Genomic DNA, 25,325 nt, shown 5'->3' on the forward strand with positions numbered 1-25,325 from the left:
TCATGAATATACATAATCATGAGAAGAATAAGGATGAGGAAGTATCATTTTCAGGCCAGGCCCACCATTCAACTCAATACAGAAGTGTCTTCTAGCTTATCCATAGAGGGATCTCCTATTAGTGGACCAAGCAGAGGGCACATGGCTTTCTGCTTGAGAGATCTTGTTGGACATGATGCTGGGATGACCTGCAGCCACCTGGTATGATTGTCATCTTTGCATTACTTTAAAAAGTAGTGGAGGTAATCAACTTAAAGAGAGAAGACTTTATTTTGTTATGACCTCTTCATGGGTGGCTGGTCTAATTGCATTTGAGACAGTGATGTTGGACAGTATTTTGAGGAGGATCAAGTTTTGATGAGGACCAATGGTGTTCAGTTCATGGCAGCTGGGGAGAGAGGAGGGATGGTTTTGCTCCCCACTATCTCCTTCTGGGGTATGGCCTCAGGACCTAACTTCCTCCTAGTTGGCTCCATCTGTTACATGTACCAGCACCACTCAAGCATCAGAAACTGGGGAACAAGTTTTTAACACATAGGCATTTGGGAACATTTCAGATAGCAACTAGAGCAGCCAGGAACTGTTAGAAAAACAGTGCTAAAAAGAAGCTACCTCATGAACAACTCAGTGAAGCCCTAGCTGGAGACGCTTTTCACTCATGTAAGAGTCTTTTTGTGAATGTCTTGTATTCTGAGTAACTACTTTGAAGATAATAATGTACAGTATACTAACTATTGCTATTCTTTTATTTTGCTATGACATTTTATTTTTACATAAAATAAAAAATAACTCTCTTTGTGGCCCAAGAATACTAGTGTAAAGATTATTTCTATGAGAACTTCTTGCAGGTATGTTGCCATTCAAAATTGAAAATATCTCAAAAACACCTCAAATCTTTATATAATCTAATTAGTTAAACTAAATAAATAATGAAGCAGAGTAAAAGAAATGTTTATATGAGTTCAGAAGGGTATAATATCTGGGGAAACTCTCACCAGTTAGATAATCACGGACAACAGTTTAGTTCAATAGCTTCATATCCAATGAAATATACATGGCTCTATCTGTGGAATCATGCAGACACTCCTCTCCAGATATTAACACATCCTTCCTTGTTCCTAAACCTGCTCTAGCCATTTGCTCCAAAATTCCTTTCCCTGAAGCTGATCCTAAATATTTGCTAAAAATGATGTCCCAATTCACATGTTTCTTCTAAACCATCAGAGCAACAAAATAGTATTTAGAGATTGAATTCATCTGTCAAACATCATAGAATTGGATGAATCAAAAAGAAGCCTGAAGTACAAATTCAAATTTACCCAGACATATTATTACGCGGTAGTTTTAGAAAAGCTGGGTGAGAAAAGCTTGGTGGGTTTTCTGGGTCACCTGTATTCTTGTCACGTCTTGACATTCTAGAAACCCTAGCTCAAAGACAATGACACAAGCATATAAGAGGCTTCCCAGTAATGAGGTCCCTCAGAGCTGTCTTCATTTCTTTGTTCCTCAAAGTATAAAGGAGTTTGTCATTTGAGGTATCAAAATCACTGAAGCCACTGCATTCTTAATGGAAGACTTAGTTAGGGCAGAACTAAAATACAAACCAAACCCTGTCCCACAGGATAAAGAAACAAGAGAGAGATGAGACCCACAGGTGGAAAAAGCCTTATAACTGCCCCCATTGATGATATTCTCAAAATAGAGAAGACAATTTTAGTATAAGAGAAAATAATTCCAACAATGGGAAAGCAAAAAATATGCTTCCTGCTTAATATATCAGAAGGGTGTTTATAAAGTTATCAGAACAGGTGAGCTTGATGACCTGAGCAAGTTCACAAAAGAAGTAAGGGACTTCCATGTTTGTGAAGCACACCTGCGGTGCCATCAGACTATGGAGAAGACCATGTACATTACTAAGGAGCAGGGAGAAAAGAACCATCAGGACACAGAGGTCAGGGGTCAGGATGTCCTGGTACCTTAGGGGCTGACAAATGGCCACATAGCAGTCATAGACCATCACTGCAAGAAGGCAACTTTCTACACCTCCTAAAGTCAATGCAAAGGTGATCTGAGTGAGGCAGCCTGTGTAGGTGACGCTCTAATCCTGTGCTTGGGTGTTCGCCAGCATCTTTGGAATCATGGTGGTGTTTGTACAGACATCAGTGAAGGACAGGGTGGAGAGGAAGAAGTACATGGGGGTGTGGAGGTGGGAGTCAGAGCTGACAGCCAGGATAATGAGCAGGTTTCCCAGGATGGTGACCAGGCAGGTAACTAGGAACAGAATGCAGATGAGGGGCTCCAGTTGTGTATCTCTCTCAGTGCCACAAGAATAAATTCTGAAACTGCCTGGTTTTGGAATTTCATGTCTTTGATGAATGTGTGGAAAAGATAGGCTAAAAATAAAATAAAGAAGCAAAAGATACTGTGTTTAAAGAATTAAAATCATGTGGCAATTTACAGAATGAAACATAAAGCAACATCAGGTTGCAAACCAAGTTCAAATCCACCTGATCATTATGTTATGTGATCATGGCAGAAAATTGTGGTATGGAAACAAAAGGATCAGGCTTTCTGACTCCCCCCCAAATCCTGTTACTTTGACTTGCTCTGGAAACCTGAATTTAAAACAAATAATATATGACAGAAAAGAAGGGAAAATACCATTGAGTCTACTCAAGCCTTTCTTTATGTCCCTGTTCCTCAGAGCATATATAAAGGGGTTCAGCATCTGAGTGGCCACAGAATACATCACCGAAGCCACTGCAGTCTTCCTCGGTGAATCTGTAACTACAGAGCTGATGTACACCCCCACACCTGTCCCATAGAACAGTGAAACAACAGAGAGATGAGACCCACAGGTGGAAAAGGCTTTATACTTTTCTCTTGATGACATCCTCAAAACAGAGGACGCAATGCGAACATAAGAGAAAATGATTCCAGAGAAAGGAACACCAGTAAATAGGTCACCCACCAAATACACTAGCATGTTATTGCTGAGGGTATCAGAACAGGCGAGCTTGATGACCTGAGCAAGTTCACAGAAGAAGTGTGGGATCTCCAGGTCTGTGCAGAAGGACAGCCTCAGTGCCATCAGAGTGTGGAGCAGGGAGTGCACAGTGCTAATAAACAGGGAGAGGAAAACCAGCAGGACACAGAATCGCGGGTTCATGATGACCGTGTACCTCAGAGGGTGACAAATGGCCACATAGCAGTCATATGCCATCACTGCAAGGAGACAGCTTTCTAAACCACCAAAAACTAAGACAGAGCAGACCTGGGAGAGGCAGCCTGTGTAGGAGATGCTCTGATCTTGTGTTTGGATGTTCACCAGCATCTTTGGGATGGTGCATGTGACTAAACAGATGTCACTAAAGGACAGGCTGGAGAGGAAAAAGTACATGGGGGTGTGTAGGTGGGAGTCAGAGCTGACTGCCAGGATGATGAGCAGATTCCCGAGCACAGGTACATGAACAGGAATAGGTAAAAGGTGAGGAACAGCACTTCTGGATCATCTGTCAGTCCCAGGAGAAAAAATTCTGAAACAGCTGTTTGATTTGCAGCTTGCATGCTCCTGATGAATCTGATGGAAAACATAAGGTGAAAACTAAATAAAGCAAACTTCCTATACAAACAAAATGGAGTGTCTGGAAGCATGATAGGTGTAAAAAATTTTGGATCTGCTCTGGACTTGCTTTTGACAAAATGTGAGGATAAGGATCAGCACTCTCTGTTTTAGCAAACACTGCAAGGGAAATTGATTCTTCTAAAGTTTGAAAAACAAATTTTTAACAAAGAAAAATTTTCTTATTTATGTTGAGCTACATGAATATTCAAATCTTTGCTTATATTCTCCCATTCCTCTTGACTCACATATCTTGTAACTTCTAATCTCATTCTTGAGCACTAATACTTTTTCACACTTAGTATCATTTGCTGAGACTGTAAGACACAATGTGACATAGATGTCCCTCAGAATAATTTCACGCTCAAACAAAAATGTAAAGACTCAACTTATCACATGCATCTTCTGAGCCATTGTCTCCATATTGGTATGCTTCAGAATCACTTGAAGGCTTTGTCAAAATACAGATGTAGTTCATGCTGTCAGTTTTGTGTACCTATGAGAACAAGTCATGGGCACAAATTATGCAGTTAATTGTTAAGAAAAACTCATTCAGAGATCTGATGGGCTGACTGATGAGTTGACTTTCTGAAAAAGTCTTTGTTAATGTCTCTAGACCAGGCAGCATTAGAATTCCTAAATGATCTTGAATGTCTCATGATTTTCCCTTACTGTATTATTTTAATATTTTCTTCCCATGCATAATCCCAACCATTCCATTAATATTTAGGTATGCCTATTTCCACTCATTAAGCTAATTGTAATCAGTGGAGGATATACATCAGGTGGCTGTGAACAAGGATGAGAAAATCTTGCCTATGTATTTGAAGCCGTAAGACTCCATTGGAAATGAATAAAACCAATGTGCATTAGCAATTAACTGCAAGAGCAGCTGAGTAACAATGTGAGTGACTTATTCTGTCTAATCCTCTGGGAATTTCTTCCTTTAATTACATGAGAACAGGTCATTAATTGAATTAATGAACACCAAACACAGCTAAATTAAAGAATGAGGAAATTCAGAGGCTCTTATTAAAACTGATGGCAATAAAACTGTTGTTTGTTGTTCCAATAACAGAGCCAGGGATTTAGCTGCATGGCACTGTGCCTACCTGGCAAGCACAAAGTCAGTTTCAACCCCAGAAAAAAAACAAAGATAGAGATTTACAAGATAATACAGACTTTAAAAATCAGGCTTTTAAACAGTTGTGTCTCTGAAGAACAACGATATTCATCTCCTGAGGAAGAGAGGGGCAGCTCTTATCATTTTGTGTCATATTAGACTGACACTTAATTCAAGCTCCCAAACTTGCGTTGTGATGAGGAGCAATCTTCAGCAGGAAGAGAAGCCTAGACATCTACATTTGCTTAATAGAAACTGCCTAGCGTATGTGTCACTTAGCTATAACAGGATTATCACTTTACAACTTGTATTTCTCTAACCACCACATCACATATCTTAAATATAGATATTTTAGTTAATCCAATTAGACCTCAATAAATTTGGAAAGAAAAATTTCATGGGACTGTTTCAGTGAGGAGAAAGGATCAGAGCAAAAACAGCCAACAAGTGTGGGGTGGAACTGACATATTGAGCTTTGCAGCGTGTGTGTGTGTGTGTGTGTGCGTGTAACAATGTGTGTGTGCATATGGCTCCCATGAGCAATGGCACATGACATTTTTCACCTCTCAGAAAGAAGTTATGAGGTGAGGCAGTTGAGTCAAGCAGAAAGAAAGAAAGTCGCTAGTCTGATGAATGCAAATAGTGACACAGAATGGTTTTAGTGCTGAAACTACCACTAATAGTCTTGGTTATTTAGAAAAGGAAGAAAAATAACATCAAAAATACCAATATTCATTTGGCCTGCATATATAAATCTGTTGAAGAATAATTATTAAATATTAAATTAATGAGAACCACGAGTCCCCACAATTATGACTTCCTAAACTAGGGAAATATTAGAAGGAAAAATCTACCTTATGAGAAAATGTTAAGCATTTTTGAACCTGCACAGGTATGAATAGTATCATTATAGATCATGCATGCATAATAAAAGTAAATAATGCAGGCTGGCTACCCAGTTTACATTCAATACATACAAACAATTTACCTTTCTTACCATATACATTTTAGGTGGTTTATTGCAAGAAATAGTAAAGGCATATGTGAAGCCTCTCATTTAGTGTACTTGCTCAAACTTTAAATTTTTTACTCCCCAGGTAAATTACTACACTGTTGTAATGTACATTATTCTCCTACAATTTCTATTATATTTAGAAGTATTTTTCCAAATAATAAAGTCTTCATTATATTGCCTTAGAAAAGTTTATGTAAACTGGACTGTCCTGAGTGTGCCATTTATAATTGACATTTTTGGCAATCCATTTTTTATTAACATTGATGTATTTAGTCCTGCTTCATGAGTCTTAACTACCAGAGTATTCAACTATATTATCACCACAGAGTCTATGTTTCCATGCTTAATTGATGGATGTTATGTTTGCTGCATTTTATTTATTACTACACATACAAAATAGGATCACTCATGGGGTACAGAACAACGTTCAAGTTGGCATGACTTTAGGAAGGGAAGGGGAGACTCGAGAGGAACATCAGGGTGGTAAATTTTGTATGCCTGTTCTATTATTACTTCATTTTAAAAGACTTGAAAGAAATATAGCCAAAGATCACCATTTCTTAGTTCTGGAAATATGTGAGGTGTTGACATGTGTGATTGTTTCTGTTGTTAATTACACTATCCCCACAGCTCCTATTTGCAACATTTGGTAGTTTTAGGAAGAGAAACATGGCAACTGGGAAGCTGCTGGGTGATCCTCTCTACATCTCCACCCCTCCTCCAGATTCCTCACAACCCTAGGGTAATGATCTCTGTACAATGATGGATCAAAAACCAGCAAAAGGAAGAAGAGATGAACTGATTGTTAGGGACGAAATTGTGTCTCCTTCCAAATTCATATGTGAAAATTTAACTCCCAACAGTGTATAATGTGAATGCAAATGAAAATGGTTCTTTGAAAAGATAACTAAATTAGAATGTGGGCTCAGGAGTAAGCCCTAATCCAGTGTGTTGGGCGTCCTTACGTGAAGAGGAAATTAGGACACAGAAATCAAGAGAGGGAAGGCTGCAGAAGACACAGAAGGAAGGCAGCCAGCTAGGAGCCAACGTCACTTAGGAAGATCTAACCGCATCCACACTCTGGTCTTTCATATTCTAGCCTCCACAATGGCAAGAGAATAAAATTCTTATTATTAAGCCACCAAGTCTGTCGTACTTTGTTAGAAAAGCTGTAGAAAACGTATACATGAATAAAAACCTCCCCATGTTCACCCAAAGAATTCAAGTAAATGTCAGAATATTATTTGAGAGGCAACATGTTTGAGAACAGGAAGATTTCTGTGCAGGAGGAAAATGGTCACCGCTGCTGTGAAGAGAAACAGATGCCTGGCAGAATGACAGAAATTGGTGAATGTGAGAAAGACATGGGTCAAGAAGGTGATGGTCATCTGCGAGGCTCTTGTGGGACCAGTTTCTCATTGCCTTATTCAGGCATCCTCCTCACTACCCATGCCGAATGGAATTGTGACAAAACTCTTGCCAGCAGGTCCACATCATTAACTAAAGAACTCTGCTTACCTGTGGCCTGCACTAAGAATGACGCTCAGCATCTCACCTGAATGTGGAATACAGAAGGCCTGTCTTGAAAAGGGTGGTCACACGGACTAAATTAATGAATTCAGAACAAGTGGATCCTCGGTGGGAGGTGATCCAGCTGTTCTTCTGGACTAAGCACAACTTCTCAGGGAAATGTTCACCGGCAGCCTCTGTCCCTCAGGACTCAATATCCAAAGCTCCTCATTAGACCAAAATAGTCCTGACAAAATAGTCCTGAAAGATCAACCCTGCAGAAGTCGGAAACTCAGGATGGCTGATTTTCTGACCCCAGAAGCCACAGCTATTCCACCCAGGGATCTCCTGAATTTCTGCTCACTTCTGTCTCGTGTGCCTTGCACACGTCAAACATGGAATTTCTCCAGCAAATCCCCACTGCTCTTTCTAGCTACAGCCATATATTTTGACAGAGCATTTTAGTCACAAAGAATGTAGTTTACCACACCTACGTACGTAAGTATAAACACAGGTAAGACAGGTATGCCAAAATTGCAGACACCCAAACATATTCTTGTGTTTTACATTTTTGAAACATCATTTTTAGCCTGTGAATGTAGTACCAGAGATTGTAATCTACTGTATATTGAATGACAGTGGTTCAGGGGTCACTGAATTTTATTTTTTCCTGTAGCTCCTTTCTTAACCTTTTATCAGAATATGCGGAGATACGCAGTGCTTTCTTCTTGGAGAGTTAGTGTCCATCATCCTTTCAGCACTTTGCCTCTCCTCTCACCTTTGCCTCTCCTATCCCTTCCCAAATCCCTCCTCTTACTTCTTTGCCAAATCCCTGCACCGTCTCTGCAGAGTCTACCTTCCTGTTTCTCCCATGGTTCTTTCACTTTATCTTTTACTGTAATTCACTTGTTTCAGATTTTCACTATGTTTGTGATGCATAATAAATACTATCATCGTGGGAAATTTGTACATATACACGTATCACACCTTGATTTGTTCTAATTCCTATTGCCCTTCCCTCCCTCCCATCTTCCCCATAGCCATATCCTCTTAAGTCTTCACAAAGTCTACCTCCTGGTTGCATATCATCTATCTTTTATTTTCATCTTTATATCATTTATATATTGGGCTTCTCATATTAGAGAAGCCATGAAATAACCTTCTGTGTCTGACTTATTTCACTTATCATTATGGACTCAAAGTCCATTGATTTTTCTACACATGAAATAAATTTCTTCTTTATGGCTGAATAATACTCCATTGTGTATATACAACTTTTTTTATCAATGCATCTGTTGATGGGCATATAGGACGCTTGTATGACTGAGCTATCGTGTGGCTTCCTACTGGAAACAAGGGGATGCAGATATCACTGTAATAGGATGACTTTCGTTCTTTTGGGAAGATATGCAGGAGAGACATAGCTCATAACTGGTCTAATGGTTTTAGATTTTTGAGAAGTCTCCACACAGATTTCCACAGTATTTGTACTTTTTTATTTTTTAAATATATATATTTATTGGTACATTTTAAGTATAAAATACATTTACAGTTATCATTGGGTGTTTGTACCTGAACATGATGCATCTTAGTTCTTATTTTTTCTCCCATTACCTGTGACCCTTCACCCCCTCCACCCTTCCCTATCTACACAGAGTTGGATTCCATTTTTTTTTCTCATAATTTTTTTCTTTCCCTTCTTCCCTTTCCCCTTTCCCCTCCACCATCCCCAAACCCTTGGACCTTTTCTTATTTCAAATTATCAATTATTCATTTTAATCATTTTCATCCTTATTTACACTTTCAATTTCTCACACTAGAGAAACTGTTTGGTATTTACACATGTGTGTCCTATTTATTTCACTTAAGAGTATGGCCTCAATATGCATCCATTTAGCTATAAATGTCTCTAGTTTCTCATTCTTTATGGCTGATTAGTACTCCATTTTATTAAAAAACCACATCTTCTTTATCCACTTTTCAGTCGATGGGCATTTGGGCTGTTTCCAAGCTTTAGCTATTACAAATTGTGCCGCTATAAACATAGGTGCACATATATTGCTGTGGTATGATGCTTTTAATTCTTTGGGGAAGATTTGCAGTAGGGGAAGAGCTGGGTCAAATGGGACTTGTAGTCCTAGTTCTTTTAGGTATCTCCATGCTGATTTCCATAGTGGTTGCACCAGTCTGCACTCCCACCAACAATGGAGAAGGGTTCCTTTCTCTCCACACCCCCATCAGCATTTGTTATTGGTTGGTTTCTTGATAGCAGCCGTTCTTTCTGGGGTGAGGTGGAATCTCAGTGTTGTTTTCATCTGCATCTCTCGAATGACCAGTGATGTTGAACCTTTTTTCATAAATTTACTTGCTGTTTTTACTTCTTTGTCTGAGAAATGTCTGTTCATTTCGGTTGCCCATTTTTGAATTGGGTCTTTGACTTTGGGAGGTCTGATTTTTTTTTCAGTTCTTTATATATTCTTGATAGTAGACCTTTGTCTGAGTTACAGCTGCTAAATATTTCTTCCCACATTGTAGGTTGTCTCTTAGCTCTGGTGGTAGTTTCTCTTGCAGTGCAGAAGCTTTTTAATACAAGACCCCAGTTGTTGATTCTTTGTGCTGGCTCCCATGCTACTGAAGATTTGTTCATAAAGTCTTTTCCTATGCCAATGTCATCAAGAGTTCTACCTAACTTATCTTCCGGTAAGTTTAGTGTTTCTGACTTAATATTTAGATCTTTAATCCACTTCTATCTTAGTTTAGTGCACAGTGATAGGTATGGGTCTAGTTTTAATTTCTGACAGGTTGAAATCCAGTTTTTCCAACACCATTTATTAAATAGGCTATCTTTCCTCCAATGAAGGTGGTTGGCTCCTTTGTCAAAGATGAGGTGACCGAGTATGTCTGGAGTTGTTTCTGCATCTTCTAATCTATTCCACTGATCTTTGGGTCTGTTTCTTTGCCAGTACCATGCTGTTTTTATCACAGTAGTTTTATAGTATAGTTTCAAGTTGGGGATTTTGATACCCCTAGCCATGTCTCTTTTGCCTCGAATTGCTTTTGCTATTCTAGGTCTCTTCTGGTTTCAAATGAATTTTTGAATTGTTTTCTCTAGTTCTGTGAAATATACTGTTGGAATTTCAATTGGCATTGCATTAAATCTATATAGCAGTTTTGGAAGTATGGCCATTTTCACTATATTTGTTCTTCCTACTTGGGAGCAAGGGATGTCTTTCCATTATCTTATATCTTCTTTGATCTCTTTTTTTCAGAGTACTCTACTTTTCCGTGTATAGGTCTTTTGCTTCCTTTGTTAGATTGATTCCTAAATATGTCATTTTTGGATGCTATTGTAAAATGAATTTTTCCCTAATTTCTCTCTCAGTCAGTCTGTTATTTGTGTGTAAGAAGGCTATTGTTTTTTGAGTGTTGACCTTGTATCCAGCTACTCTACTGAATCTGTCAATTAAGTCTAGAAATATTTTGGCTGAGTTTTTTGGGTCTTCTATGTAAAGTATCATATCATCAGCAAATAATGACAGTTTCACTTCTTCCTTTCCTATATTTATTCCTTTTATTTCTTTCTCTTATCTAATTGCTATGTCTAATGTTTCCAGAACTATATTTAACAGGAGTGGTGATACTGGTCATCCTTGTCTTATTCCTGATTTTAGCATGAAGGTTTTCAATTTTTTCCATTTAGTATGATGTTGGCTGTTGGTTTTTGGTAGATGGCCTTAATCAGATTGAGATAAAGACCTTCTATTCCAATTTTCTGTAGGGTTTTTATCACGAAAGGGTGTTGGATTTTGTCCAATGATTTTTCTGGATCTACTGAGATGATCATGTGGTTTTTTTCCTTGACTCTGTTAATATAGTGTGTTACATTTATTGATTTACATATGTTGAACCATTCTTGAATCCCTGGAATAAAACAGACTTGGTCAGGGTGTATGATCTTCTTGATGACACTCTGTATTCGGTTTACCAGAATCTTGTTGAGGATTTTTGCATCTATGTTCATTAGGGAGATTGGTCTGTAGTTTTCTTTTTGGGTTGGGTCTTTCCCTGGTTTTGGAATCAAAGTAAAACTTGCTTCCAGGAATGAATTTGGAAGTATTGCTTTCCTTTCAATTTCCTTGATGAGTTTAAAGAGTAATTGCAATAGTTCTTCTTTAAATGTCTTATAGAATTCAGCAGTGAAGCCATCAGGACCTGGGCTTGTCTTTGTTGGTAAATTTTTTATTACATTTTCACTTTCACTCATTGTAATTGGGGTGTTTAGAATTTTTATATCTTCTTTATTTAACTTTGTCAATTCGTATGTATCTAGGGATCTGTCCATTTCTTCTGTGTTTTCCATTTTATTAGAGGACAGGTTCTCAAAGTAGGTACTGATGATATTCTAGAGTTTTTCTGGGTCTGTTGTGACTTCACTTTTTTGTTCTTCATTGTATGAATTTGAGCCTTTTCTCTCCTTTTTCTTATAAAGTTGGCTAAAGTTTTATTGATTTTATTTTTTCTTTTGACAAATCAACTCTTTGATTGACTGACTGATTTTTTTGTATCATTCTCTTAGTCTCCATTGCATTGATTTCTGCTCGATCTTTATAATTTCCTCTCTTGTATGAGCTTTGGGTTTCCTATGCTCTTCTTTTTCTAGGAGCTTGAGGTTCTGCATTAGGTTATTCATCTGAGGTCTCTCTGTTTGCCTATTATGGGCATTTGCTGCTATGAATTTTCCATGTAGAACTGCTTTCATTTTATCCCATAGATTCCTGTATGCTGCACTGGCATTATCATTTACTTGTAGAAACTGTCTAGTTTCTTCTTTAATTTCCTCTGTGACACATTGGTTGTTCAGGAAGGTGTTATTCAATTTCCATGTTTGTGGAAGTTTTGCAATTCCTTAAGTTATTGATCTCCAATTTTATTGCACTATGGTCTGACAATATATAGGGGTAACTTCTATTCCTTTACATTTACTTAGACATGACGTATGAGCTAGCATGTGGTCTATTTTGGAGAATGACCCATGTGTAGCTGATAAGAATGTATATTCTGATTTTGTGGGGTGGCACACTCTTTAAACATCTATTAAGTCCATTTGTTCAATAGCTTGGTTCAGTTCTAGAATTTCAGTGTTAATTTTTTGTCTAGATGATCTGTCTATTTGTGACAGTGGGGTATTGAGGTCCTCTACTACAACTGTATAGTGCTTATTTGGTTTTTCCTTTCCATTAGTATTTGTTTTGTATAGTTTGGGGCATTCGTATTTGGTGCATATATATTTATGATTGTCATCTCTTACTCTTAGATTGTTCCCTTCACAAGGATGTAGTGACCATCTTTGTCTCTCTTAATTAGTTTTGGTTTGAAATCTACTTTGTCTGCAAATGAGTTTGCTATCCTGCTTTTTTCCAGGTTCCTGTCTTATGGAGAACTATTTTCCATCCTTTTACTTTCAGTCTATTAATTTCTTTTTGAGTTAGGTGTGTTTCCTGTATATAGCATATTGGTGGATTTTTCTTCTTAATCCATTCTGCCAGTCTATTTCTTTTGATTGGTGAATTAAAGCTATTAACCTTGATGGTTATAATTGATAGATATTGACTCATCCTTGTCATGATGTTTTACTGTTGTTGGCTCTTTTATTTTTTATTTTTCCCCTTTCCCTTTAGTTTCTTGCCGGTCCTGATGGCTTCCCTCTGTTGGGGGTCTCATGGAATTGTGACCTTCATTGTCTTTTTATAGGTATTGTTTTTAATTGTCTGGAGTGCTGGTTTGTTGTTCATGTAATTTCTCAGTTGTTCTTTGTCGTGGAAGTATCTTATTTCCTCCATCAATTGTGAAAGATAATTTTGCAGGATACAACAGTCTAGGTTGGAAGTTATTTTCTTTTAGGGCTTGAAATACTTCACTCCAGGCTGTCCTTGACTTGAGGGTTTGTGTTGAGGGTTTGTGTTGGGCATTCATGCCTTCTAGCATGTTTTTGAGCTCATCTATTTTTTTTATTAGCTTCTGTTCTACAGCCTCTAATAATGTCTTTCACTCTGCTCACTATCTCTGTAGTTATCTGGGAGATTATTTCTGCTTTGAATTTTTCTAGAGCCTCATTCATCTGGGTTTTTTACTTCCTGTGCTATCAGTTCAGGGTGTCCAGGTGGTTATCAGACTTTTCCACCTCATTTCCTCCAGAATTTACGCTTGGTGGGATGGAAGTCTGAGTTTGTGCCTTATTTAAATGTCTTCTCACTTTTGTTTTTGGTACTCTCCTTCATTTAATTCCTGGGCTGATACTTTGAAATTGCTTATTGTAAGTATCTTTGTTGCTTGTATTTAGAACCCTTATGGAATGATTGCTTCTCAGAGGTGTCTTCCAGATATAGCTGGTCTTTAGGTTTTGAGTCTCCAACGACTGTGAGGCTGTCTCATTTACATTATACCAAGAAGGACCACTGACTAGATCAATCACAACACTTTAGCCCAAGTGACAAAATCAGCAACACCATAGCAACAAGTACAACTTAGAAAATGATGATTTGTGGTAGTTATTAATCTATCACCTTTAACTGTGTGAATTAAATCAAAATTGAGGACCAACCCAACATATGTTTATTGTGAATAAACTCTTCAATATAGCAACTTTACCCTTCGGGATGGGGAGTTAGCAGGAGTTGTGGAGGGAGGGATAGATAGGTAGAAGGATAGGGGAAGGTTAGTCATGAGGCCAGAGGACACAGGCAAGAGAAACAAAAAGAGAAGAAAAGAAAAATAAAGAAGAAATCTGAATTAGGATCAGAACAGGAACAAAACGGGAGATGAAGAACAATGTGGGACAGTAAGAGAGTGAGTGTAGGAGAGAATCAAAGGAAAGAGAAAAGAAAGAAAAAAAGAAGAGAAAAATAAAAATTTGAAAAGTAAGAAAAATAAAGAGCAAAAAACCCAATAATACTAATTTTGGAAATAAAAAATAAAAATGAAAATGAAGGGCCTCCTTCAGGGTGTGTCTCTGCTGCCACAATAGACAATGTGGGCAACAGTTTGCAGATATTACTCAGTAAGTCTCAGCAAGCCAGTTGCAGACCTGTGGGATTCAGGCAGATTTCTGGTGACAAGTCCCAAGTTGAGCTCCCTGTCCTCCTGTAGGGTTGAACTCTGCAAGGTTGTACTGCAGGTTCCAGCTGCCCTTCCCCTGAAGATAGTCCAGGTTCTGATCAGACTTGATGATTCCTCCAACTTAGCCAGTATGATGGTCTGGTGTCGGCTGTGTCTTTGTAGTGTGGAACCAGGTAGTGCTACAGCTAGGAGGCCAGAGGCGGGGGTGGGGGCATGGGGGTGTGGGGGGGTGTCCTGCAGGCACCTGTGCTAAGCGGATCACCATTGTGGGCATGGCCAGTGGCAAGGGGTCCTCATCTTCTGGCTAGTCCCTGCTGCTGGTGTGCTTGGCATGGGCTGCATGGAGTGGGGCTCCTGGCGACCCGGGACCTTTCTCTCCAACAGGCTAAGTCTTTAATTCTTAATTGTATGCATTTGAGTCTTTTCTTTCCAGTTTTGATAAGGTTGGCTAACAGTTTGCCAATTTATTTGATCTTTGAAAGAACAAAATATCCCATTCATTTTTTCTTTGTATTGTTTTCTTACTTTCAATTGCATTAATTATTTCTCTGATCTATATAATTTATTGTGTTGTGTGAGCTTTTGGCTTGACTTGTTCTTCTTTTTCTAGATGTTTGAGGTTCAACATTAGGTTGTTTATTTGAGCTTGATCTGTTTTCCTGGTGTGGTAGAGTTCATCAAGATAAATTTAACTCATAGTACAGCTTTCATTGTATGTCATAAGTTCCAATATGCTGTATTGGCATTGTAATTTAATTGGATATTTTGCCTAATTTCTTCTTTAATTTCATTTTCAACCAATTGGCTTTTCAGGAGAGTGTTATTTAATTTCCATGTATTTATATAGTTTTTGTGGTTTCTTTTGCCACTGATTTCCAATTTGATTATACTATAGCCATGGTAGTATGGGATAATTTCAATTCCTTTGCATTTACTTAAACATGTTCTATGAGCTAGTATGTGGTCTATTTTGGAGAACATCCCATGTGCAGCTAAGAATGTGTATTCTGACATTGTTGGATAGAATGCTCTGTAGATAGCTACTAAATCCACTTGTTCAAGAGTTTGTTCAGTTCTCATATTTCTTTGTTGATTTTTGTCTAGTTGACCTGTATATTTTTGACAGAGGGTTATTGAGGTCTCTCATTACAGTGGTGTTAGTTCTTATTTGATTTTTCATATCTATTAATATTTGTTTGTATAGTTTAATGTACCAGCGTTTGGTGCATATATATTTATGATTGTTATCTCTTCCTCTTGGTGTAGTCCCTTAACAAGCACGTCATGACCTTCTTTGTCTGTCTTGATCAGTCCTGGCTTGAAGTTCACTTTGTCTGCAAACGGAATACCTATCCCTTTTTTATGATTTCTCGTCACATGGACTATTATTTTTCAACCTTTGACTTTCAGTCTGTGAATTTCTTTTTGAGGTAAATGTGTTTCTTGTAACAAGCATATTGTTGAAACTTGTTTCTTCATTCACTCTGCCAGTCTGTTTCTTTTGATTAATGAATTGAGACTATTTATATTGGTGGTTATAACTGACATATATTGGTTGAACTTGTCATATTTTTTTCCTGTTATTGGTTCCCCATCTTTCCATTTTGTTTAATTGCTTGCCATTTCTGATGGATTTTTCCTATTGATGTTCATGGAATTGTGGTCATACCTCTTTCTAGAATATCCTTCAGAATATTTTGGAATGCCGGTTTGGTCAACCAGATATATTATAACTTAATCTATAGTATATTGTTTACTGACAATATACTTCTGCTTAATGATATGGAAAATAGTAAATAACCATCCTATGAGACACCATGAGCTTGGTCAAGTTCTTCATTATTGTGTTTTATCAAACTTATGGTATTTGAAATTCATATTTATCAGAACAGGACATGCCCACTTTTTGATTTCACCAATATTTCTCAAATGAAAAAATTCTGTCTTTGCCCTGGGAACCAGTTTCCTCCCAAGACACTGAGTCCTCCTTACTTGAAAAAAGAAACTATTTTCTTGATTATGAATCATAGGGCCTCTTGTATTCTGTTCACTCAGCATGTTTTGTTTGACTTTCTTCTTTGCTACCTGTGGACACTTATCTTTTTATACTATTGTAGTTTCCTTACATTACATGAAAAACTTTACTTTATTTTATATGCCTACTGATTTTTGTGCTCTGCATCTATTATTTTTAATGTTAAATTGAATTGGATTAAGATGATGAAGAAAGACAGCCATCAAGAAAGACGAATGAGTCATTTGTAGGAAAGTGAATGCATCTTGAGATTATGTTTTGCTTTTTTATTTTTGGTACTAGGCATCAAACTCAGGACCTTGTGCTTGCAAGGGAGGTGTCGTGCCACTGAGCTAAATCCCCAGCCCTTGAGATCATAATGTTAAGTGAAAAAAATCAGACACACAAGTTTAAATAGCCCATGGTTTCTCTTATACAAGAAACTTAAATTATAAATAAAGAACAAAATAAAAGATAACAGGAGGTAGGGAGACAGACCTTTCTCAAAGGAGAAAGGTTGAGAAAGGGAATAAAAGAGGATAAAAAGGGAATTAAGATGAGTTATGTACACATACCAACTTCACACAAGGAATATAAACATTATGTACTGCAAATAGGTACTAATAAAAATTTTAAAAGACAATATCAGGGCATCTTGTCATAAACTTCAAATAATGCCTTCTAAAGTCATGTAGAAACAAAACATGTCATTAATTAAGATGATAAATTATGCAATTTTTGAAGCCCTTAAATGTAAAAGATGGTATAAGGAACACTAACATCGAGCAGCATCTCCACTGATGAACTAACGGTTGAAGTCTGACCACATGTGCTGAGTGTTAGGCACATCTGCACTCTGCTGCCTTGTAGGGATGTGGTAATGGAATCAATATTTGAATTAAAAGTGAAGAGACATTTAGTTCAAAGTATCCTCAGGTGAAGATCGCTATTGTGACAAAATATCGAGTGTTTACCAAATTCATAACAGAATTTTTGACTGTAGGGATCATAAAAAGCATATTCAGATTTTCTGTGCTAATTATAAAGAACAAAAAATAAGTTTCAGTGAACTTAATGCTTTACAAGGAAAGATACCCCAGAATGTTATATTTTTCTAATATTTAGTTCACTTATACAATTACATTGTTGATGTGGATATGTTCAGACTATATTTTCACATTTAATATATGGGCCAGGCTTCCAGATATCATGAAGTAGATGATGAATTATCAATTTTAATTTGTGAATAAAGAGTAATGCTGCACCCTATTAGGGAAGTGTTTCGTGTTTTGTTCAGGCAAAGTCCATGACTGATGGGGCTCACTGGGGCTCAAGGTTCAGAAAATGATCCATCCTAATCCTTCATCTCTATAGCCCTGGGCTTTAAGGGGAACTCTTTCTGGGATTACAATCATAGCAAAAGATAGTATAATAAGAACATTTGGATATTGAGCACCCAAGGGATATAAAGTTAGCCAGTGAAAGCATCACAATACCTTCCTGCTCTGATGAGAAAGTAGCACTTGAACCTCCTCCCATAGATGACACTTTATGTCCAGTATCTCACTCACACGTTTAGTCTCTCTGCTTCTCCTGAGGACACATCATCCATCTTCAATATTCATGTGTGATGATCATCCATCTTCAATATTCAGGTACGATGTTCAGCATTATTCATCTTGAAAGCAAACAGGGAACATGAAATCCCTTAGTTGATAACTTAGAAATGAGGCTAGATGTTTTAAGTAGTTTAATTCTGGGGAAGAAACCAAAAAGCTCACACTTATGTTAATGAGAAATATGTCCCCATGACTCTGCTGTCAACTCTTTCCAATGTGATACAATGTCATATATGAGATGTGATCAAAATGTATGGTGACTGCTTTCATTTTAAAAGTTCATTAATGTAAAAGACATATTGACATCAATCCCCTTCAAATTACTCCCTCTTGCTTCAAATACCCTTAAACCATTTTTAAGTTTTAAATTTTTTGAAAATGTTATTAGTGCATGCATGTGGTACATAATGATTACATTCCTCGTGTAGAGTGGGTACATGTGCATGGCACATCTTAATTCTTTTATCATCCCCTCCAATCTTTCCCCTCTTTTACATATCTTGGTCAACTTTTATTTGCAAAATATCTGTCTCCCTGACTGCTATTATCTAATTTTTATTTTGCTCTTTAATTGATTTATACTTTTGGTTTCTCTTATAAGAAAGCAAACTGCATTTAAGTTTGTGTGTCTGATTTATTTCCCTTAATATTATTGTCTTAAGGTGCATCACAGGAAATCAAATAGTAACAAATTTTGATGAGGCTGTAGGGGGAAAACCAAAGTCTTTTACATTGTTGGTAGGAATGTAGGCTAGTACAACCACTATGGAAATCAGTATGTAGGTTCCTCAAAAATCTATAACTAAAAATTCCATTCAACCTAGCTTTTCTCCTTCTAGCTATCTTTCCAAAGATTTAAAGCTATCATATTACAGTGATTAATGCATACTGGTGTTTATAGCAGCACAATTCATAATAACAGTCTTGGAAATGGCCTATATGTCCATCAACAGGTGAATGCATAAAGAAAATATGATATTTATCTCCTCATCCCTGGCACTTTCTGAAGCACTGTTGGAAGCTCTCTTTAGTGATTCTCTTCATGAGGTGTGATAAAAAATACAGTGAATATTGCTACCCAGTGCCATCCCACTGAATGGCAGGCTCTGAGAACAAAACAAAACCCTATGCTGTGTCCTCATCCCCTTATTCACCAGATCAGGCACTGAGCAACTTCTGGTTTTGCCAAAACTCAAAATGAACATGAAAGATGAATGGTTTGAGTCACTGCAGGACACTGAGGCAGTTATAGCAATGGAATTAAACACACTCAAAAAACAGGACACACAGAACCTAATGTGCATTTGAAGTGAGGTATAGTGTTTTGAAGGTGAGTACTGGCAATGTAACTTTCATTGTAATACACTTTTCAAGATAAAAGCAGTCACTGTATTTTTTATTATACTTAATATGTTTGCACTGATACTCATTAGATTCTCATTCTGCTGGATTTTCAGTTGTCCAAAAATACATCCTATCTCCTTCAGAGAAAACTCGGCATTTCTTCAAGCATAATGACTTTTATAAATTAATTTTATGTTCATTTTTTTCTTGTGCATGTGATACGAAGGGAGATTTGTGAGTGTAATACTTATTAGAGCTTCCATAAAAAATTCCTCATAGGGCCAGGGATTTAGCTCAGTGGTTCCGTCGCTTGCCTTGCAAGTGCAAGGACCCCAGTGTGATCCCTGGTACCAAAAAAACAAAACAAAACAAAAAATTCCTCACGATGGGAGAGTTAGTAACAAAAATTATTCACAATTGTGAAAGCAAAATTCAAAAGATCAAGATGTCTATGGGATAATGTTCTAAAACATTACCCTGTTACATGTAGCTTCTGTTGGTCTATATTTTATTATCTTTTTATCACTTCTTTCAGATCAGATCATCAACTCATGGAATCGAGAAACCAGACAGCTATCTCAGAATTCCTTCTCCTGGGACTGACAGATGATCCAGAACTTCATCTTCAATCAGTTTCTTTCCATGTACCTGGTCACCATCTCTTGAAACCTCATGAAAACCCTTGCTGTGGGCTGTGACTCCCATCTCCACACCCCCATGTACCTTGTTCTCACCACTCTGTCTTTTAATGACATCTGTTTAAGCACAACATCAGTCCCACACATGCTGGTGAGGATCCACACACACAGGAGTAGAGCATCTTTTACTCAGGCTGCCTCACCCAGGTCTGTTTAGTGTTAGTTTTTGGTAATTTTGAAAGTTGTATTCTTTTAATAATGGCCTACGACCACTATGTGGCCATTTGCCATCCACTTAGGTACACAGTCATCACAAAACCTGGACTTAAGTGTTTTACTGAGCCTAGTCTCTTTGTCTATTAGCATTATGTATGGACTACTCCACAGCCTATTGTTGCTGCGACTGTCCTTCTGCACAGACCCCCAAATGCCCCACTTCTTCTGTGAACTTGCACAGATTATCAGACTCACTTGTCCTGATACTCTCATTGACAACATAGTAATATATGTGGCACCTTGCATCTTTGGTGGTTTTCCTGTGTTTGGAATCATGCTTTCTTATATTCACATTGTGTCATCTATCTTGAGAATGCCATCAGCAGAAGGAAAGTATAGAGCCTTTTCTACCTGTGGCTCTCATCTCTCAGTTGTCACCTTGTTCTATGGGACAGGTTTGGGGGTGTACATTAGTTCTTTAATAACTGACTCATCCATAAAGGCTGAAATGGCTTCAGTGATGTATTCTGTGGTCCCTCAGATGATGAATCCCTTTATCTACAGTCTGAGGGACAGGGACATGAAGGTAGCTTTGCAGAAGTTTATGGCTAGGGTAGATTCTCTTCTATTGCATCATTTGCTTGGACATGTGTGTAGTTTATTCAAAATAAAAGGTGCCTGTTGAATAAAATGTCATGAACTATAACGACCAGAAATGAAATGATCAAGTGCCTTACACCGCAGATTCAATCCTGACATTGCTTTCTATCCAGTCTGTGATGTTTGCAACATAATTTCATTTGTAAATATAATTTTTGTTTGTGTTCCTTAAAGGAAAGTTTGTAGAGAGACTCCACTCTGCAATTTTTTTTGAATGTGTATGCTCTTAGTAAAGCAAGCCAAAGCAGGAGATGTGAACAGGGGCAAAATTTTGGAAAAAACCCCCTAACATCATAGTTTAAAAATAGCTTCCCTCTGATCAGATGGTTTGATCTTTAGAATATTTTTGTGGGGGGGAGTACTGGGATCAAACTCAGGACCTTGCACTTGCGAGGCAGGCAGTGGCACCACTCAGCTAAATCCCCAGCCCTATTGGAGAGTTTTTGGTATTGAGTATTGAGTGAAGCCTGTTCAGGAGGAACTGGAAGCCCAGCCCATTTCCCTGTTTATTTATTTATATTTGAGGCAAGTTCTCACTAAGATGCCATTTTACCCAGCCTGGGCTCAAACTTTCAATCCTGCTGCCTCAGCTTCCCAAAGTGATAGGGTTACAGTTCTATGCCCATATACTTAGGATGCAAATTTACTCTTTAGGACTATGTTTTCTTTTCCATGTGGTTTATGGTGTTTGAAATTTGTGCATGACTGCTTAGTTTGAATATGGTTTAATTTGTCAATATTTGTCCTCATAGTTTTAAATAGGTCATGGCAATGAAGGCTCTAGTTGTCTCTACAAATGACTTTTAGTCTTGCATTTTTGTGAAATACAGCTCTATCTCTCTCTAGATATCTTTTTAAAATTTTTAATTGTAATGTCAACCTTTGTGATAATGTATGGGAGCATGAGTGTGATGCTAAGCATACTTCTAGAAAAAGACCTAGAGTCCAGTGAAGAATGGTGTCCATCTGTGAATGACCCTTGGGATAGACATGACTAGGAAGAGGTGAGAGGCAGATGATATGCAATTGTGGGGTCTGGGAATAAGGGATCAGCCAACAACAGGTTGGGAAGATTAGGGAATTTCTCAAACTACTATCGCATTTCCTCCATCCATTATCTCAATAACCACACAGAGCAAAAATTTCACACTCAACGGGTGAGTTCCCTGCTTAAAAATTGTACAGATGAAGTGCTCCAAGATCCTTAGATACTGCAGCTCTCGTCCTGCCCTCATTGTGCTTGAAAGCTTTCTCAACTCTCCTCTCACATATCTGCACAAGCTTCCTGGACCCTCGTGTTGGGAAATTGTATATTTGTCCAAGATTCATTTTAGGATAGAGCGACAAATGTTGATATTTTGTTTAGCTTTGAAATCTCCACTTTTTATCTTTCTTCTGTTTCCTATGCTTCAGAAATACTATGTGAAACATATCAGTTTAACAGAATGTTATGTAAATTAATCTTAATAAAGTATGCAAAACTTTGAACTCCTTAAATATAGAAGATGTAAAAAAGAGCAGTAAGATGCAGAGCTATTCCACCTATAAACCATCTTCCCACATGTGCTGAGCATATGAATGAACCTTTTAAACACAGTGACCTGGATTTTTTGAAGTTGAATTAAAAATTAAATTATAAACTCAGTCTCCTTATGCAAAGAAAACTATTGTGACAAATTTTAAGAAAATGTTTATCAAAATTCTAAGCAGGTCCTGTCTATACATTTGATCACTAGCAATGATCATAAAAAGCAGATTAGAATACTCTGAATTAATTTAAAAGAACAAACATTAAGATTCAGTTAGCATCAACAATGTCTAAGAAAAGACACCATCGAGTGTTGCCTATTTAGCTAGTGTTTGTAATGACTTTACTTGTACCCACACAATAGCTAGGTATTGAGGTATCCAGGCTTACTTTGATCAATGAGAGTTTTTCTTTTACAGATCACTTTGCTCATGAAGTTGATTTTATTTTATATTCTTAGTAAACTTGTCTCTCCATCCTTCCTCTATAATATTTTCCTATAAGCACTTCACCTTTCTAGGTCCATAGCCCAGGATCCAGCTCCTGGTAGATGCCTAACAGATACTAATTTAATCATGCTTCTATAGTATGCTTTGCTACCTTCACATTTACTTTTTTATTCATATATGTTTGTGATAAATACAAAATACATTCAGCTTTGGGATTGGTACACATATGTATCACATCTTGGTCATTCTGATTCCTCTACTCCCCCCTCACATACCCATTTCCACATTTCCCAAAACCTCCTTTCCATCTCTGACTTGACTTCCCCTTTTCTACTCATCATTCTTCATGAAATCTTTCTTAACTCTCAGCTCACAGATCTCCACAAGTTGCCCAGGCATTTGTGCTAGAAGATTATGTATTTTCCCTAAGATATATTTTAGAATGCAATGACAAATACTGATATTTTTGTGTGCTTTCTATTCCTCATTTATATTTCCTCTTTTCTCTGATTTGGAAAAATAAGTGGAACATATCACTTTAAGGGACACTAATATAATCTTCAAGTACTTATTAAATAGATACCTCATCCAAACAGTAGTGATGACACCTAAAGTGTGAGAGTTTTTATGCTATAAATTGCTAAATATGACCACTTCATCAGACACCTGGAGACCTTGAAAGCTAAAGTACATCTGTGTGTCTTCATTCACGTGTGCTATTCAGGAGTCAAGTGATGGAATTTTGTTTAACCATCAGTATTCTCAATCTGGTATTTCTGGGAGTCACATCAAGTGATGACATAAGATCAACTGTGCAGTCTGACATCCCTAATTTAAATGTATGTTAATTTCTCTGAATTAAAAAAAAAATCTGTGTAGCTCTCTCATTCTGCTCTAGCCACACACTCATTCTTTTCCTTTTAGGCAAAAGTCTTCAAAAGACATTTTGCACACAATCACCAATATCTTTTCCTCTTATACTTGGCTGAGGTCAATCCAACCAGATATATTACAGTGTCATGTATATAAATGCGGATAGAACATCATTTAAATATAAATGATTTGGGCCCATTTCTCATTTGTCAGATTCACACTTCCTCCTATCCATCACAGATCAGATCTCTGCTTTGGAATTCAGTTTAATGATTTCTACCATTTCATGATGTGCGGAATTGTAAAAATCCATCCAACAAAATACAATGAACTGGGTTCAATTATTCCTAGTAGTGTTTCCTGAAACTTTCATGTGTTTGGAATCCAGTCATGGATCTAAAACATACCCAACTCTTGAGTTCACCCAAATTTTTCAAATATAAAATCCCTATTTCTGCCTTAGCAACTAATCTCACCTAGGACACTGAATCCATCTCACCTAGAATCAGGAAGTACTTTTTGTTTTGGCTGTGGAGATAAATCATAACTTTAGATCCTGTTCCTTAAGTATTCTATGTTTGAATTCTTCCTTTGCTACATGAGGAAATTTATCTTTTTATAATTTTATTCTTTCTTCATATTACATGAAATAATTAAAAGCCCTCTGTTTTGGGGGGTACTTTCCTCTGTTTTTTAATTTTTAAACTGAATTGGATTAAGAATGTGAAGAAAGACAGAACAAGGCCATCTTGTCAAAAACTTTCAGTAATACATCTTGTAAATTACAAAATCATGTAGAAACACAGAATATGCTATAAATTAAATTGATAAATATGTGCAAACTCTGAACTTCTGAAATAGAAAAGATGTTACAAGGAACACTAACATGGTGCGAGTTCTCCACCCATGAACTGGTATGTGAAATCTGCCCATGTGTGCTGAACCATGGCCACATCTGCACACTGTTAGCTTCTGGTGTGTGGTAGTTGAATTTACATCTCATTATAGAGTAAGGAAACAGAAATTAAACTCAGGTAAAGACATCTCTTGCAACAAAATTTAAGAAGATGCTTATAGAATGTGAAGCAGAATTTTTGACCACAAACAAAAGTCACAAAAAGAAATTAGAATTTTCTGTGCTAGTTCTAAAGAACAAAAATTAAGGTTCACTTAACATCAATGTTATATAAGGAAAGACATCTCTGAATGCTGCATTTTACTAAAATTTAGCTATTTGCAATTAGATCCTTCATAGGAACATATTTAGGCTATATTTTTTGCATCTTGATATCAGAACTAGGCTTCCCAGTATCATGAAATGGAGAATCAATTTGCAATTAAAAAGTAATGCTGCACCCTATTAGAGAAGTGTTTTATGTTTTGTTCAGTCAAAACACAATCTCTGAGTGGAGATAAGCAGAAACAATGGAGGCAAACAACAGGCCTCACTGGGGCTCAAGGTTCAGAGAATCACCTTTCCTGAATGCTTCACTTACACAGCCTTGGCTTTTTCAGTGTATGTCCTTCTGGGATTAGAATGGTAGCAGAAAATAATTTAATGAGGACCTTTGGATATTGAGCTCCCAATGGGGTATAAAG

General features: G+C 37.2%; 1 protein-coding gene and 2 pseudogenes across 2 annotated transcripts in view; 1 reads left to right on the forward strand and 2 right to left on the reverse strand.

The window, feature by feature from the left end:
* Positions 1-2,524: 2,524 nt before the first annotated feature.
* On the reverse strand, positions 2,525-6,612 carry LOC147821133 (olfactory receptor 7G2-like; annotated as a pseudogene).
* A 7,984-nt stretch (positions 6,613-14,596) lies between these two features.
* The window catches only part of LOC101716930 (zinc finger protein 699), a 72,634-nt gene continuing 61,905 nt past the window's right edge, over positions 14,597-25,325 (reverse strand). For both annotated transcript variants that reach the window (XM_087202015.1, XM_087202014.1), the window contains exon 5: positions 14,597-18,077. In XM_087202015.1, the coding sequence (XP_087058141.1) occupies positions 18,070-18,077 (8 nt within the window). In that variant the 3' untranslated portion in view covers positions 14,597-18,069. The remainder of the gene's footprint in view (positions 18,078-25,325) is intronic.
* On the forward strand, positions 18,908-23,493 carry LOC147821134 (olfactory receptor 7G2-like; annotated as a pseudogene).

The sequence above is a fragment of the Heterocephalus glaber genome, unplaced genomic scaffold (genome assembly GCF_053883595.1).
Source record: "Heterocephalus glaber isolate CG9 unplaced genomic scaffold, H.glaber_assembly_v1.0 deba00001761, whole genome shotgun sequence".
Lineage (NCBI taxonomy): Eukaryota > Metazoa > Chordata > Mammalia > Rodentia > Bathyergidae > Heterocephalus > Heterocephalus glaber.